This window comes from Aspergillus versicolor (genome assembly GCF_001890125.1).
Source record: "Aspergillus versicolor CBS 583.65 unplaced genomic scaffold ASPVEscaffold_3, whole genome shotgun sequence".
Taxonomy (NCBI): domain Eukaryota; kingdom Fungi; phylum Ascomycota; class Eurotiomycetes; order Eurotiales; family Aspergillaceae; genus Aspergillus; species Aspergillus versicolor.
In genome coordinates this window covers 53,165-70,761 of record NW_024467526.1, presented here as the reverse complement: position 1 = coordinate 70,761, position 17,597 = coordinate 53,165, and the positions used below count along the sequence as shown (strand labels likewise).

At 58.9% G+C, this 17,597-nt stretch overlaps 2 protein-coding genes across 2 annotated transcripts in view; both read left to right on the top strand.

Moving 5' to 3' along the window:
- The first annotated feature begins 603 nt into the window (after window positions 1-603).
- On the top strand, window positions 604-5,136 carry ASPVEDRAFT_520462 (uncharacterized protein). Its single transcript, XM_040814567.1, has one exon. The coding sequence runs from the start codon at window positions 849-851 to the stop codon at window positions 5,028-5,030; it is 4,182 nt and encodes a 1,393-aa protein (XP_040665345.1). The 5' UTR covers window positions 604-848; the 3' UTR covers window positions 5,031-5,136.
- ASPVEDRAFT_520563 (uncharacterized protein) overlaps window positions 4,934-17,597 on the top strand; it is a 28,044-nt gene continuing 15,380 nt past the window's right edge. Inside the window, exon 1 of the mRNA XM_040814568.1 lies at window positions 4,934-17,563. Coding sequence (XP_040665344.1) covers window positions 5,072-17,563 — 12,492 coding nt within the window. The 5' untranslated portion in view covers window positions 4,934-5,071. The remainder of the gene's footprint in view (window positions 17,564-17,597) is intronic.

The window sequence follows — 17,597 nt, the reverse complement described above, 5'->3', positions numbered from 1 at the left end:
CGCGTACACGGGATCCAGCGATGTCTGCTTTGGATATATCAACTCTGGCCGAGACATTCCCGTTTCTGACGCTGTCCATGCGGTGGGGCCGTTTATCAACATGCTGGTGTCGCGGGTTACGTCTGCATCAAGCGATAGGATTTCAACGGTGTTGGAGAGCGTGCAGTCTGCGTATGCCGAGGGACTCGAGCACCAACATACATCGCTGGCTGATATACAGCATGCTCTGGGCTTGTCGGGGAAGCCGCTGTTCAACACCATCATGTCCATTCAGAGCTCTTCTGGCTCTGCTGGGGTAGATGCCAACATCCCTGCGATTCGGTTTGAGAATATCGGCGCGCACGATCCAACTGAGGTAAGTTGCCCAAATGCAATCTCTGAACTTCAGACACTGATCGAGGGAAAAACAGTATGACATTGTGGTCAATGCCTCCCTCTCCGATGCTCAGGTGCATGGAGTATCGCTCAGCTACCAAGCATCGCGCATCTCGCAGTGGCAAGCGGCGAATGTTGCGAATACCTTCAGGGCTGCGCTCTGCAGCATGATTGACCGACCAGACATTCTCGCTGCTCAGCTCAACCTCACCACCGATAAAACTCTGCGCCAGATTAACCAGTGGAGCCCGCAGTCTCTACAAACAATTGCTCGCTGCGTTCACGAGGTGTTTGAAGAGCGCGCTGTCCAGACGCCTTCGGCGCCCGCTGTCAGCGCATGGGACCTAAGCTTGACGTACGCGGAATTGAACCAATGGGCAAATCGCCTCGCGCACTATCTCCAAACTCTCGGGGTTGGACCGGAGGTGCTGGTTCCGCTGTGCTTCGACAAATCGGCGTTCAATGTGGTTTCCATGCTCGCCGTGTTGAAGGCAGGCGGTGCCTTTGTCCCTCTGGATCCCACTCACCCAGCTGAGCGCCACAGGGCCATTATTACTGATATAAACGCACGTGTCGTACTCACAAGTCCTTTGTATAGTACACATTTCAGTGTTATGGTCTCGGGTGTTGTCATGGTCGACCTGCAAAACCTCTCTCAGCTGCCTTCCAACGAGGTCCCAGCATCAACGGTGAGCCCGTCGAGTGCAGCGGTGGTGATATACACCTCTGGAAGCACCGGAAAGGCCAAGGGAGTGGTTCTGGAACATCGCAATCTGTGCACGAGTATGGAAGCCCACGGATCTGCCTTGAAGATCGGACCCTCCAGTCGGGTTCTGCAATTCGCAGCACATATCTTCGATATTAGCTTGCAGGATATCCTAACCACCATCACGAGGGGAGGCTGTGTCTGTATCCCCTCACTGCAGCAGCGCGACAACGACCTGCCCGGCGCCATCAACAAGTACCAGGTCAACTGGGCCTGCATCACCCCGACCGTCGCGGGCCACTTGCTAGAGCTCAAGCTGGTCCCCACGCTCAAGACCTTGACCTTGGCGGGCGAAGCAGTCTCGCAGCGCGTTGTCGATATCTGGTCTCCAGCAGGCGAGACGAAGCTCGAAAACTTCCACAATTGCTATGGCCCCGCCGAATGTACCATCTACTGCTCATGGAATGGCCGCGTCGGCCAGGGGAGCAAACCGTTCAACATCGGCCACAGCCTGGCGAGCCGACATTGGGTAGTCAACGCCGATAATCACAACATCCTTCAGCCCATCGGAAGTGTGGGCGAGCTGGTGGTGGAAGGGCCGCTGGTTGCGCGAGGTTACCTGAACGACGCTGCCAAAACAGAGGCCTCGTTCATCACAAACCCTGCCTGGGCCGCGGCGGGTAACGAGACCACTCGGAGAATGTACCGCACTGGCGACCTGGTCCGGTATACGAGCGATGGGTCGCTCGATTATCTGGGCCGCAAGGACTTCCAGGTGAAGCTGCACGGTCAGCGCATCGAGCTAGGAGAAGTCGAGCATGCGCTCTTGCGCGACGAGCGAGTTCAGGATGGCGTCGTTCTCTTTCCTCGCTCTGGCAGTGAGCAGCAGCGCCTCGTTGCCATTGTCTCTCTCCATTCCAGTGCTGGATCAGATTCCAAGACAGCGACCGGCACGACTCGCGTCTTGCAGCCTGTTCATGCTGACCAAAAGAGAGCCGCTTGCAGGCAGGTTATGGAGGTCAAGGAAGGCCTGATGAGCCGGTTACCGAACTACATGGTGCCCTCCGTCTGGATTGCCGTGCAGGATATTCCCATCAATGCATCTGGCAAGATCGACCACGCTCAGATCACCAAGTGGATCGAGAGCCTGCAGGGAGCGCAGCGCAGTGACTGGGTCATCGACACAGAAGAAGAACACCTTCCTGCCCAGAGCGGCGCCGCACTGCAGACCCCGAAACAGAGCCAGCTGCGCAATATCGTTTCCCAGATCCTCAACTTGTCACCGGAGAGAGTGCGCTTCAGCCGTTCATTCCTGGGACTGGGCGGAGACTCTATCACCGCCATGCAGCTGGTCGCCGTGGCTCGTGGACAGGGGCTTGCCGTCAAGGTGCAAGATGTACTACGCAGCAGATCGCTCACTGCTTTGCTGGATCGGGTTCTGGAGGCCTCGCCAACAGCAGAGGCCGGGCAGATATCCGAGAGCATAGATTTGCCCTTCCCCCTGGCACCGGTGCAGCGCCTGTTTATGGACATGTCTCAAGAGCCCGAGACACACTTCAACCAGAGCTTCTTCCTCCAGCTTCAATGCCGCATATCGGAGTCGGAAATGCTGCACGCAGTCAACGAGATCGCTCACCGTCACAGCATGCTCCGAGTGCGATTCAACTACCAGAATGATGCCTGGGAACAGCGAATTCTTGCACCGACTCGCGAGGCTTATCGGTTTACTGCACATCACGGAGTAACCTCGGAGGAGATTGCGACAATCCTGGGCACGAGCCAGAAGTCTCTCCACCCCGTTCAAGGCCCGGTGTTTGCAGTAGATTTCATTGATAATGGCAATGAGCGACTTCTATACCTGGTGGCGCACCATCTGGCCATTGATCTAGTTTCCTGGCGTGTCATCCTGGGTGAGCTGGAATTACTCTTGGGTGGGAAATCCCTGCCATCTCACCGGCCCTTCCCCTTCCAGACATGGGTTCAACGCCAGATCGAGCGCGCTGAGCAGTTGGAAGCGGCCAAAGAACTTGGATTCTCCATCCCCGCGGCCGACTTTGCGTACTGGGGAATGGACAACCGGCCCAACACGTATGGAGACACAATTCGCGAGAGATTCACCCTCGACCCCTCCGTCACTCAATCCATTCTCCAGGACTCCAATAGAGCATGGAACACGGAACCCGACGACATTTTCCTGGCCGCATTCTTATCATCTATGGCTCAGACCTTCCCCAGTCGTCTCGAGTCTTTGCCGGCCATCTTTATGGAGAACCATGGACGAGAGGCCTGGGACGACACCATTGACCTCGCCCAGACTGTTGGCTGGTTTACGACCATGTCGCCTGTCTACGCGCGTCATAGCGACCTACAGAGCCCGGCTGAGTCGGTCTACAAGGTTAAAGACCTGCGCAGGAGAGTTTCGCACGGGGGCCTGATGTACTTTATGTCGCGCTTCCTGACTTCAGGCGGCCAAGAGGCATTCGGCCACCACTGGCCCATGGAGATCCTGTTCAACAACCTGGGCCAGTACCAGCAGTTGGAGCGTGCCGACGCTCTCCTCAAGCCCCACGCACCTGTTGCTGGAGTTTCGGATGTGAGCCTCCGCGCCACACGGCTTGCCCTGATCGAAGTATCCGTGGTGGTGGTGCGGGGGGCTGCGCGGTTCGACTTTGTCCTCAACAAGCACATGAAACATCTGGATCTATTTGCCCGCTTTGTCCAGAACTACGAAAGGTGTCTTACTTCACTCGCCAGCGAGCTGCCTACGATGCAGCCCCGGCGGAGTCTCTCCGACTTCCACCTGCTGCCCTCGCTCACCTACCGCGGACTGGATCGGTTAAACCAGGCACTCGGCGACCTACAGCCCCTCGTCGAGGACATCTACCCTTGCTCTCCCATGCAGGATGGCCTTCTGCTGAGCCAGAGCCAGTCACCGGGAAATTACCAGATAAGTTTCACCTACGCCCTGCATGCCCCAGAGGGTGCTCCCGTCCACGTCCATCGCCTTCAAAAGGCCTGGCAGCAGGTCGTCAACCGGCACGCCATCATGCGCACAATCTTTGTCGACAGCGTGTCGGATGAGAGTGCGTATCTGCAGGTGGTTCTCAAGAATGTGGATGCGCTTGCTCGTCCAGAAAACCGAGGCTTTGCTCAACCAGACCACAGCCTGGTCATCTCCAACAGCGGTGCAGCGCAGACGATTGTCGAGCTGAGGGTGAACCACGCCCTGATCGACGCAGTATCCGTCGGCCTCTTGCTACATGAACTACAGGCCGCTTACGATGAAGCTTTTCTGTCTACGGAAGCCCCTGGATATCAGAACTACATCCGCTTCCTTCAGGAAAAGGATCCGAATGCGGCGGATGAGTACTGGGCCAGGTATGTCTCTGGCGTCGAGCCCTGCATACTGCCCCCAATGCCAGACGCGTCAAGTCAGGAGAAACAACTGCGCTCCTTGGAAATCCCACTAGACGAGATCACCCAGAGCCTCCGCCACTTCTGCGAGCTGCACGAAACGACCGTCGCCAACTTCTTCCATGCAGTCTGGGCCCTCGTCCTCCGCACTTTCGCCGCATCAAACAATGTCTGCTTTGGCTACCTCGCCGCAGGCCGAGAGGCCGCAGTACCGGGCATCGAGAGCATTGCTGGCCCCTTCATTAACCTTCTTGTTGGCCGCTTTGATATGGACGAAGCCAATACCGTTTTGGATGTGATGAAGCGTGCCCAGTCGGACTATGCGGCAGGCCTCGAGCACCAGCATTACCCACTGGCGAGCCTGCACCATCATCTGAAACTCGCAGGGGCTCCTCTGTTCAATACCATTATTTCCGTGCAGCGCGGTGCTTCGCAAGCGACAGATATCGCTTCCCATCAGCCGTCTTTGACCTTTGAGAGCGTCAAGTCTCATGATCCCACCGAGGTAAAGGCTGCTCCCATCCAGAATATATAATCTTGACTGACTCCTTGCAGTACGACCTGACAGTCAATGTCATGTCTTCCGCCGCCCACACTTCTATATCGCTCACATACTGGAATTCCGTCCTCTGTGACTGGCAGGTCCGTAACGTGGTGGACGCGATGAAAACCGCCATCTCGGCCCTGCTCGATGCCCCGTCCACGCAGGTCCAGAATCTCAGCCTGGTCGGGCCACGCAGCCAAACTCTACTCGGAGAATGGAACAGAGGCTACGAAACCACCCTTTCCGTTCGTTCCACAGTTCATCGCGAATTTATCAAGGAGGCACAGAGGCAGCCGCAAGCCCCCGCGCTTGCCGCATGGGATGGGTCCATGACCTACGCGGAGTTGAACACTGCGGCGGTCCGGCTTGCTACCAGACTGAGCGTACTGGGCGCCTGCGGTGTATTGGTTCCCTGCTGTTTCGAAAAGTCCATGTGGGCAGTCGTCTCGATGATGGCGGTGCTCATGGCAGGAGGTACGGTGGTGCCGATGGATCCGTCTCACCCTGATCATCGCTTGGAGGCGATTCTGCGCAATGTGGATGCGAAGCTGATCCTCACGAGCGATGCTCTGGCCCATCGATTTAAACCTCTCGTTGACGCCGCTCTGCCGGTTGGAAAGGACTATGTGGATGCCCTTCCTACCGTCACTGATGCGCTTCCGGATGTCGAGCCGGAAACGTTGGCCTTTATCATCCACACTTCTGGAAGTACTGGAGTCCCCAAGGGCGTCATGCTAGACCACAAAACTGTGTGCACGAGCATGGAAGCGCACGGCAGCCGCCTCAATATCCAAGCCGGACAGCGTGTGCTCCAATTCGCTTCGTATGCATTCGACATAAGCCTGCAAGACATGTTCACCAGCCTGACACGCGGTGCCTGCGTCTGCATTCCTTCCGAGGAGCAGCGACTAAACAGCCTAAGCAGTTTTGTCCAAGAATTTGGCGTCACCTGGGCGGGCATTACACCAACAGTCGCTGCTCTCTTGGAGCCGGCCCAGGTTCCCTCGCTCAAGACGTTGACCTTGGCTGGTGAGGCGATCACCCAGCGGACGATCGATGTCTGGTCAAACGCGGGTCTGCAGAGTTTCAATAACTGCTACGGCCCTGCCGAATGTACTATCTACTGCTCATGGCACGGCAACGTTGGGGCAGACCCTGCGCACTCCGCCTCGAATATCGGCTGGCCGCTGGCGAGCTCTTTCTGGCTGGTTGATCCGTCGAATCCGGAGATTCTGCTCCCCGTGGGCTGCGCGGGTGAACTTCTTGTTGAGGGTCCTCTGGTCTCCCGAGGATATTTGAACGACCCGGGTCGAACGCAGGCGTTGTTCATCACAGACCCGGCGTGGACACCCCTGGTTGGAGGGGGCTCAGGCCGCAGAATGTATCGCACCGGTGATCTGGTCCAGTACAACCCTGACGGTTCTCTCAGCTACCTTGGCCGGAAAGACACGCAAGTTAAAGTGCATGGTCAGCGGCTGGAATTGGGAGAAATTGAGTCGCACATTCGGTCCAGCGCCCCGGAAGACGCCCAGGTGGCCGTGGAGATGGTCAAAGACTGGGGCCTCGTTGCATTCGTGGCCCTGCCACAACACGCCGCGAGCGACACGACGATTCTCCCGTTGGACACCCAAACGAGAAAGACGCTGGTCTCCCTCTGTACCTCACTGGAGGCTCTCCTGCCGCTGTACATGATCCCCGCGCTCTGGATCCCCGTATCCCACATCCCCCTCAATGCGTCGAGGAAAGTGGACCGACGTGCCCTGGCCCTGATGGCGTCAAGCCTGTCTGGGGCAGAATCTGCACTGTATTCTCTCGACGCGGCTACTGGCGAGGATGGCGACAATGGCCTGATGATGACACCTGGCGAGCGACGGCTGCGCTCCCTCTGGTGCAGCATCCTCCAGCTTCCCGAAGACCAGGTGGGCGTCAACAGCAACTACCTGCGGCTCGGAGGTGATTCCCTCGCCGCAATGCGCATGGTCGCCCTGGCCCGGCAGGCCGACGCCCACATCACGGTGGCGGATATCCTGCGCCATCCAGTCCTGAAGGTCATGGCCACCAAGCTTGAGCTTGATTCCGCTGTTGCAGAGGCTATTGCGCCGTTTGCGCTTCTGGATGATGGAACCCGATCAAAGGTAACAAGGGAGCTTGCGGCACTCTGTGGCGTTGAGGTCGCCAAGGTCGAAGATATATATCCCACCACGCCGCTGCAGGATGGACTGATGGCGCTGTCTCAAACCCAGACAGGCGCCTATCTGAATGACATGGCCTTTGCCATCTCTCCGGAAATCAACATTGCCACATTCAAAATGGCATGGGAGCATGTCGTTCGATCTGTGGAGATCCTACGGACTCGTGTTGCCTTCTCCGAGATCGCCTCGCGCGCCTACCAAATCGTCATCGCCGATGAACCCCAGTGGCACGACAGCTCTTCCCTGCAGGCCTATCTCCGTGAGAGACAAGCACTCCAAGTCGAGTACGGCAGCCATCTGAACCGGTACGCAGTCATAGACGAAGGGGCTGGCCGACGGTTCTTCGTCTGGTCCGCGCACCACGCAGTCTACGATGGCTGGAGCACAGGGCTGATCATGGCCGACCTCCAACACGCGTACCAGAGCACAACCCCCATCGAGATCCGCCATTCGCCGTATAATCAGTTCATCCGCCACCTGGTGGAGGTTGATTCTGCGGTCGAAGAGCGCTTCTGGCGGTCCCAGCTCCAGGGAGCCGTAGCCCCCAGCTTCCCTCCACCACCAGCAGCCGACGCCACACCTGCTCCAAGAACACTCACACGCACGGTGCCTCTTCTTCAGACTTCTGCGAGCGACGCTACGGAGCCCTCCATTATCCGCGCCGCCTGGGCGCTCCTCCTCGCTCGATACGCCAACTCCGACCAGGCTGTCTTTGGAATCACCCTCTCCGGCCGAGACGCCCCTGTCGGCGGCGTCGGGGACATGGTTGGCCCTACAATAACGACTGTTCCGCTATGCATTCCCGTATTGCAGACCCAGCCAGTCGCCCAGTTCCTGCACGATGTACACCAGCAAGCGACGGAGATGATCCCCTACGCGCACACAGGGCTCCAGAACATTCGGCAATTCGGCGCGGATGCAGAAGCAGCCTGTAACTTCCAAGCCCTCCTCGTGATCCAGCCAGCTGGAGAGACGGACGACAATGCGGCATCTGGAATGGGCGTCGAAGCAGTCTCGCCGGCGTCTGAGGTGGAGGGAACACCCCGCGGCGCGTTCCACACGTACAGTCTGGTGGTGGAATGCGTCGTCCGCAAGGATTTCGTCGATATGTCCGCCTTGTTTGACGAGAATGTCATTCCAGCTGCCCAGATGGAACGCTTGCTGGCACACTTTGCTCGCATCTTAGGCCAACTGCGCGATACGAGTAATATCGATAGCCTCCTTGGCCAGCTTGAGATGATCTCTGAGGACGATCTCGTGCATATCCGGGCCTGGAACTCTGAAGTACCACTGAACCGCGTGGAATCATGCGTGCACCATCTCTTCCAACAGCGGGCCCTCGAGCAGCCCAATGCACTGGCAATCTGTGCATGGGACGGAGAATTCACCTATCGCCAGCTGGAGGAGCTTTCGAGCCTGCTGGCATTACAGCTGGTTGGGAAGGGAGTCATGGCGGAGACAAAGGTGCCGCTCTGCTTCGACAAGTCCAGCTACGCGATCATCGCCATGCTCGCGGTTCTCAAGGCTGGAGGGGCGTGTGTGCCCTTCGATCCAGCGCATCCCGTCACCCGCCACGAGACCGTCATTGCCGACACGGGAGCGGCTGTCGTCCTTGTTGGGGAAGAGTACAAAGATAGGTTCCCTCTTACGGGAGTGGAGAGCCTCGTGGTCTCCGAGCGGTCACTCAAGGAAACGACTGTGATGCCAGGCCTGTTCCTGGCTCTCCAGAAGGCTACAGTGGCCACCCCGTCCAGCGCGGCGTTTGTGATATACACATCAGGCAGTTCCGGTGTACCCAAAGGCGTGGTTCTACAGCACGACAACGTCTGCAGCAGTCTGGAAGCCCATGGATGCGCGTCAGCACTGAACATTGGACCCGGAACGAGGGTTCTGCAATTCGCCTCGTACGCCTTCGACATTAGCATTCAGGACATCTTCACCTCGCTCACCAGAGGCGCGTGCATCTGCGTGCCGTCTGAAGAGCAGCGTGTCAACTCTCTTGCAAATGTAATCAACGAGATGCAGATCAACTTTGCGGGCATTACGCCGACGGTGGCCAATCTGCTGCAACCTTCCGATGTTCCATGCCTAAAGACCATTGCATTGGCTGGCGAGGCAGTGACCCAGAAGACCATTGAGATCTGGAACAAGACCGACGTGCAGCTGTTCAACTGCTACGGCCCTGCAGAATGCACCATCTACTGCGCGTTGGCCAAAAATGTTGGCCAGGCGCAGCGCCAGCCGGCAAACATAGGATTCGGCTTGAATTCCAGGCTCTGGGTTGTGGAAGCCTCGAATCACCAGAAGCTCACCCCACTTGGGCTTGTTGGAGAGCTGGTAGTTGAAGGCCCTCTAGTGTCGCGAGGGTATTTGAACGACCCAGAAAAGACCGCCGCCTCCTTTATCATCAACCCGGAGTGGGCAGACGTAGCCCCAGGCCAGGAAAGGCGCATGTATGTCACTGGCGATCTGGTGCGATGCAATCCCGATGGTTCACTGGACTATCTGGGGCGAAAGGACTCGCAAGTCAAACTTCGTGGCCAGCGCTTGGAGCTCGGGGACATTGAGCACCACGTCTTCTCGCGCCCTGGCATTGAAAGAGCAGTGGCCCTTGTGCGCAGCCAGGAAGACGGCCAGCAGACTCTCGTGTCTGTTCTGCAGCTCAGCTCAGTCAATCAGGCGGACACCGAGGAAGAGCTGACTCTGCTTTCCCCCCAGTCTCTTGCTGCTGCTCGGGCAACAATTTCGTCGCTCAGAGAGTACCTGTCCAGCGTTCTGCCGGGGTACATGGTCCCCACGGACTTCCTGGTTGTGAGCTCAATCCCCCTCAACGCGTCCAGGAAGATCGATCGGGCCAGAATGACAAGATGGATTCAGAATCTGAGCCTGGATGCGTTCAAAGACATACGTTCCGCCTTGGAAGATGCCCCCGCCGAGCTTTCAGGCCCTACCACAATCAAGGAGAAGCAGATCCAGCACCTCATTGCCCTGACTCTCAACAAACCGGTCACTAGCCTGCCTCTAAGCGGGTCCTTTGTCTCCCTCGGAGGCGATTCCATCACGGCGATGCAGCTCGTTGCCCGCTCTCGCAGCCTGGGCATGGCCCTGAGCGTCAAGGAGATCCTCCGCAGCAAGACGATTGCCGATGTCGCCCAGCGTGCGACAATGCTTGATTCCTCGCTGGATCTTGTGGAGGACGAGACCGGGGAGCCGTTTGATCTGTCCCCGATCCAACAAATGTACTTTGACATGTCGAACCAGGCAGCCACTCATTTCAACCAGAGCTTCTTCTTGACGCTGACGAGGTGGATTGACCCGAATGAGCTGCGCGCTGCGATTGCACGACTCGTGCAGACTCACTCCATGCTGCGGGCCCGACTCACCCGTGCCGGAAGCATCTGGCGCCAGTTCGTGCCGCAAGAGGCTGTGTATCACTTTGAAGCGCACAGCGGATGCTCTGATGGCCAGCGGGAGCAAATCATTGCCGCTCGGCAACAGGAGACCCTGGATATCGAAAAGGGACCGGTCTTCGCCGTGGATGTCTTCGAGTCGGTGGAGACGAGCAGGGCGCAGTCGGTATTCCTCGTCGCCCATCACCTCGTCATCGACCTGGTTTCTTGGCGCGTCATTCTGCAGGATATCGAGGATATTCTCGAGGGTCGTGAAGCGGCACTTTCGAAGCCACTGCCCTTCCAGACGTGGCTTCGGCTCCAGCACGAGTATGCGGCAGGCCTCCATGCCGAGCAGGTTCTTCCTTTCCCAATCGAACCAGCTAATACTGGTTACTGGGCCATGGCAGATAAACCGAATGCTCACGGAGACTCGCTCCAGAGAGGCTTTGTCCTGGATAGCGAACTCACTGCACAGCTTCTGAGCGACCGCTGCCACCAGACCCTGGACACCGATGTCACGGATCTAATGCTGACAGGGCTGCTGCACGCATTCTCCACAGTATTCACCGATCGTGCGATCCCCACCGTTTTCAGTGAAGGACACGGACGTGAGCCCTGGGACTCCCAGATCGACCTGTCGCGCACGGTGGGCTGGTTCACGACCATGGTGCCCCTCCACGTCCCGACAGCAGAAGATATCCTGAGTTTGCTGCGACAAGTCAAGGACCGCCGGCGTCAAGTGCCTGGAAAGGGCTGGCCGTATTTTACCGCTCGTTATAGCAACCCGGACGCACGCCAGAGTTTTGCTGACCACCTGCCGATGGAGATTCTGTTCAACTACCTCGGCCAGTACCAACAGCTGGAGCGGGACGACGCCTTGATGAAGCCTGAGCCACGACCAGCCAGCGCTTCGGACATTGGGAGCTCGACGCCCCGCTTGGCTCTCTTTGACATCTCCGTCGTCGTCGGCCAGGGAATGACCAGCTTCAGCCTCGGTTACAACAAGTACATGCAGCACCAGGAGAAGATCGGTCGGTGGATCGCAGAGACACAGCGGTCTATCAAGGAGCTGGTCCAGAGCCTCGTGGCCTCGCCGAAGCAATACACCCTGAACGACTTCCCCTTCAGCCGGAGCATCGGCTACGAGGGCCTCACCCGACTACAGGACGCCTGCGTGGGCGAATTCGGCATCCGAGGGCTGCAAGACCTCGAAGACTTCTACCCCTGCTCTTCAATCCAGGCGGGACTTCTATTGGGCCAGCGTCTCTCTCCGGGCGCATACGAGGTGCACTTTATGTTCGAGGTTCTCCCTCGGAGCGGCGAGGCTGTCGACCTTGACCGTCTGCAGGCCTCGTGGCAGTCCGTCGTCAACCGCCATGCGATGCTCCGCGCAATCTTTACAGATAGTCTGTCTTCCGACGGCTCATTTCACCAAGCCATCCTCAAGCATCTGGACGCTCCTGTACCCATTATTCCATGTGATACGGATATCATGACGGAGGAAGCGCTGTCTAAAGAGGCAAGCCAGATCGCCCTCGACCCATCCCGGCCTCTGCAGAGACTCGTCCTGTACACCACACGCAGTGGACGGGTGTATGGGAATCTTGTCATCAACCATGCTATGATGGACGGAGCGTCGCTGGGGATTTTGTTGCAGGACTGGACCCGAGCGTACACCGACCAGCTTCCAGAGAACCGCCCACTGTACAGCGGCTACATCGAATACACGCAGTCCGTTTCGCAGGACGAGATGAACCGGTACTGGATGGGATATCTCGCAGGCGTGCAGCCATGCCATATCCCCGTGGATAAGCCCGGTTCCCCACGGGGCACACAACTGAAAACAATCAACGTGGACCTGAGCTCGACCCTGCGGGTGATGAAACAGTTCTGCGACGCCTACTCTGTCACTACGGCCAATATCCTCGAGACTGCATGGGCACTGGTCCTCCGGGCGTATACCGGATCCAGCGACGTGTGCTTTGGCCATCTGGTTGCCGGGCGCGACTGCCCTGTCGAGGATGTCGGGGAGGTTATTGGGCCCTTTATCCACACCCTCGTCTGCAGGCTGGTGTTTGAGGACGATGCTGATGTTGTGGCCGCGGTCCAGAGGGTCCAGACGGAGTACACCTCCAGCCTCGAATACCAGCACTGCTCGCTGGCGGAGATCCAACATGGTCTCAACATGCGTGGAAGAGCCTTGTTTAACACCATGATGTCAATCCAGCGCACCGTTTCTGCCTCTGCGGACGCACCGCTAACATTCAAGACCGTTGGTGCCCATGATCCGACGGAGTACGACATTGCGGTCAGTGTAGACCTTTCGAACGAGGGGGTCAAGACGACCATCAGCTACTACCAGTCAGCTCTGAGTGACTGGCAGGCGGGCAACATCGCGAGCACCTTTGCAGCTGCCATCCGTGGCGTCGTCGAGCATCCCTCGCTTCCGATCAAGGCAATCGACCTGTTCAGTGAGGCCAACCACGCCCAGCTGCAGACCTGGAACTCCGACAAGGAAGACGGAGTCCTGGTCCGCGAGTGCGTGCACGACCAGTTTGCGGCACAAGCAGCCGCGCAGCCGCAGAGCCCAGCAGTGTCGGCCTGGGACGGCTCGTTCACATACGCAGAGCTGGACCAGTATTCCAGCATCCTGGCCTCGGACCTTGTTGAGGCTAGAATCACCCCCGGTACGATTGTCCCGCTTGCTTTCGAAAAGTCGTGCTGGTACGTTGTCGCCATCCTGGCCGTGCTCAAGGCTGGGGCAGCCCTGGTGCCGCTGGACCCGGCCTGGCCGCCCACTCGACTCTCCCATATCCTCAAGGACACCGCCGCCCGGACGGTGCTCACATCCTCCAAGCTGGAAGCCAAGTTCCGCAACCAAGGGGTTGCCGTCTTCCGTGTCGACAGCACAATCGCGGCCCGGCCGATGAAGCCGTGGACTGCCCGGCCGTGCAAACCCGAGGATGTAGCGTCTCTCATCTACACCTCAGGAAGCACCGGAACCCCCAAGGGGGTAGTGCTTCAACACCGTAATATCTGCTCCAGTCTGGGTGCACGTATTCCGGCCCTGGCCATCGGACCTGGCACTCGGGGTCTGCAGTTTGCCGCACACGTTTTCGACATGAGTCTTGACGACATCCTCGCCGCTGTCACGCGTGGCGGCTGCGTGTGCATCCCGTCTGAGGAGCAGCGGATGGACATTGGCGCCCTGTCTGCATTTATGCGGGAGCACGAGGTCAATTTCGCGACTCTCACGCCCACATTCGCCAGCCTGCTGCGGTCCCACGACATCCCCACGCTCCGCACCCTGGCTCTCGGTGGCGAAGCCGTTACGCAGAAGGTGCTGGACATTTGGACCCGCGCAGACCCGCCGCTCACGGGGCTGCACAACTGCTACGGACCAGCGGAGTGCACTTTCTACTGTGCCCGGAACGGGAACCCCGGCAAGCCAGGTGTTCGGCCATGCAATATCGGGCGTGCAGTTGGTAGTTTACTCTGGGTGACCGAGATTGATTCTCACGAGCGACTCGCGCCAATTGGGAGCATGGGCGAGCTGGTCGTTGAAGGCCCGTCCGTCTCTGCAGGGTACCTCAACGATCCCAAGCGAACAGACACCTCGTTCATCATGGACCCCCCATGGAGGCGCCTGTTTGGAAAACCGCAACAGGGACGCCGGATGTACAAGACCGGCGATGTGGTCCGCTACAACGAAGACGGCACACTGGACTACCTCGGCCGACACGATTCCCAGGTCAAGCTGCACGGACAGCGCCTGGAACTGGGAGAGATCGAGGCGGCGCTGCAGACCCAGGACGGGGTCCAGAGCTCGGTCGTCCTTCTGCCACGCCAGGGCAACTGCGAGGGCCGCATCACCGCGGTGCTGGCACTCGGTCGGGCTGTCGAGCAGCCGGAAGCCCACAGGGTTCCAATGCGTCTCCTGACAGCCGAAGAGCGACGGGAAACCAGGGAGCTCATAGCCGCTGCTCGCAATAATCTCTCCGCAGCGCTCCCACCGTACATGGTCCCGGATGTGTGGCTGCCTGTGACGGACATTCCTTTCAACCAGTCCGGCAAGCTGGACCGGAAAACGGTCGTCCAATGGATCGAGAACCTCGAGGCGTCTGGACTGGAAGCTGTCCTCGACGATGAGAATGCAACGACAGGGACAGAAGACAAGGGAGAGAGTAGCGAGTTGGCGACCCAGCTGCGAGCCCTCTGCGCGCATATCCTCAACCGCCCCGAAAAGGGAGTGCCCCTGCATCGCTCGTTTGTCTCGATGGGCGGGGATTCGATCACGGCCATGCAGCTGACGGCGGCAGTCCGAGCACTGGGTCTCCGGCTGTCGGTGGGCGAGGTGCTGAAGAGCAAGACGCTGGCTGAGCTGGCCGCGCGCCTCAGTCCCAACCAGCCTGTCGCCCCCAGGGCTGTGGAGGACCCCGTTGACCAGACCTTTGCGCTTTCGCCCATCCAGCAGCTGTACTTTGCCGTCTCACACCAGCGCGCGACCCGATTTCACCAGAGCTTCTTCCTCCGCCTGTCGCAGCCAGTCGCTGCCGAGAAGATGGCTCGCGCAGTCGACGCGATTGTACAGCGGCATTCGATGCTTCGCGCCCGCTTCGTAGAGCAGTCGTCCGACGAGGGCTGGGCGCAGCAGATCTCCTCCACCTCCAAACGGCCCTTCTCTAGCTACGCTGGTCTCGCACGTGAGGCGGTTTGGGAAAAGATGGAGTCTGTGCAGAACAAACTGGACATCGTTCAGGGCCCTGTCTTTGCAGTAGACATGTACCATTTGTCCACCGGCGAGCAACTCGTCTACGCGGTGGCTCACCATCTTGTGATCGATCTGGTCTCCTGGCGAGTGATTCTGAGTGATCTGGAACAGCTCCTGCGCGGCCTCGAGATGACCCTCGACACTCCCCTTCCCTTCCAGGCCTGGAGCCGGATGCAGGCACAGTGTGCCGAGACCCATTTGGACGCGAGTTATATCCCTTCAACCCTAGGAAATGGAGATCTGAGCTACTGGGGCATGGCCGACACCGCCAACACATTCGCAGATGCGAAGCTTGAATCGTTCGCCCTGGACACGGAAACCTCAACCCTTCTCCTCACGGGCTGCCACCAGGCGCTGCGAACAGAACCCACCGATATCCTGATGGCATGCCTCCTGACCTCCTTCGGAAGCGTCTTTATGGACCGATCACTGCCCATCTTATTCTCAGAAGGCCATGGCCGCGAACCGTGGGACCAGGGGATCGATCTCGCCGGCACGGTTGGGTGGTTCACGACCATGGCTCCCTTGCAGGCTCACCTTGGGCAGCATCCCCCGCTGGTGGATGCTGTTCGCCACGTCAAAGACCAGAGACGTTCACTCCCGGGCAACGGGTGGCCGTACTTTGCCTGCTCTTTCCTCAACGAGCAGGGCCGGAAGAAGGCTGTCGACCACACCAGGGTCGAAGTCATGTTCAACTATCTCGGGCAATACCAACAGCTCGAGCGAGAGGACGCTCTATTCCGACAGGAAGAGAAACTCCCCAAGGAGCTGGCCGTGTCCGACGTGGCTTCTGGCACGGCAAGGATGGCTCTGGTTGACGTCTCTGCAGTGCTCGTGCACGGAGTCTTCAGCTTCAATTTCATCTTCAACCAGAAGATGCGTTATGCTGAGAAACTGGCCCGCTGGATGCAGCAGTTCGAACACGATCTCCGCGCGGCCGTAGGCTCCTTGGCCGATCACCGTCCTCGCCTAACCCTGAGCGATTACCCGCTCTTGCAAACCACGTACAGTGGCCTGGACGACCTGCAGGACGAGCGGCTGCCAGAGATTGGTGTGGCCGAGGTTGAAGACGTGGAAGACATCTACCCCTGCTCGCCGATGCAGCAAGGCCTGCTCCTTAGCCAGAGCCGCGAGTCGAGCCTGTATCAGACGCAGTTCCGCAGCGAAGTGACGGCCCTTGCTGGGGCCCCCGTCGTCGCCGATCGTCTGGTCGAGGCCTGGCAGAGCGTCGTTCGCCGCCACTCGCTCCTCCGGGCGGTTTTTGTCAATGCTGTTTCCACCGAGGGTATCTATGACCAGGTGATCCTGAAGGATGCCCGCGGCCAAGTTCATCGCGTGGTGTGCGATGAAGATGCCGTTGCACCGGAGGTCCTGTCCCAGCCGCGAATGGCCGCCGAGGACTACCAGCTGGCCCATTCTCTGACGCTGTGCGAGACGCCGACTGGAAGGCTGCTGTGCAAGTTTGAGTTCTCCCACGCTATCGTCGATGCCGCCTCGCTCGGCATCCTTGTACGTGACCTGGCCGCTGCGTATGAAGGCCGTCTGGATCCGCTGCCCGGGCCCGCCTACAGCGAATACATCCGGTACCTCCAGGATCGCCCGCTTGCAGAGGGCATTGAGTACTGGAAAGCCCATCTCCACGGCGTCGAGCCCTGCCTGTTCCCGACCCTTCACAGCAGCTCCCTTGCGGATCGCACGATCCTCAAGACCACCTCGCTGAGCCTAAACGTGGACCCCGAGCTTCTGCGCACCTACTGCGCAAGCCACGGAGTGACTGCAGCGGTAGTTTTCATGGTCGCCTGGGGGCTGGTCCTGCGCACGTACGCGGGGACCGCGGACAGCACCTTTGGATACGTGGTGATGGGGCGAGACATCCCTGTGCCGCGCATCGGGGACACCGTCGGGCCCTTTATCAACATGCTGCCGTGCCGCGTGCGCACCGCCAGCGGGGCAGGAACGGTATCAGACCTCTTGGGCGAAGCTCAGGACGCCTATGTCAACGGCATCGAGCGCCAGCACGTCTCCCTGGCGCAGATTCTCCACGGCCTGGGCCGCTCCATGGAAGGGCCGCTGTTCAACACGATGCTGTCGGTGCAAAAGACGACGGAGCGTGCAGCAGCACCGGAGGCACTCTCGTTTAGGAATCTGGGCGCTCATGATCCGACCGAGGTGAGTTGCACATCTGTACTCGACAATATATATA

Coding starts and splice junctions, on each gene's coding strand:
- ASPVEDRAFT_520462 (XM_040814567.1), top strand. CDS start 849: ATGCTCGCCGTGTTGAAGGCAGGCGGTGCCTTTGTCCCTCTGGATCCC.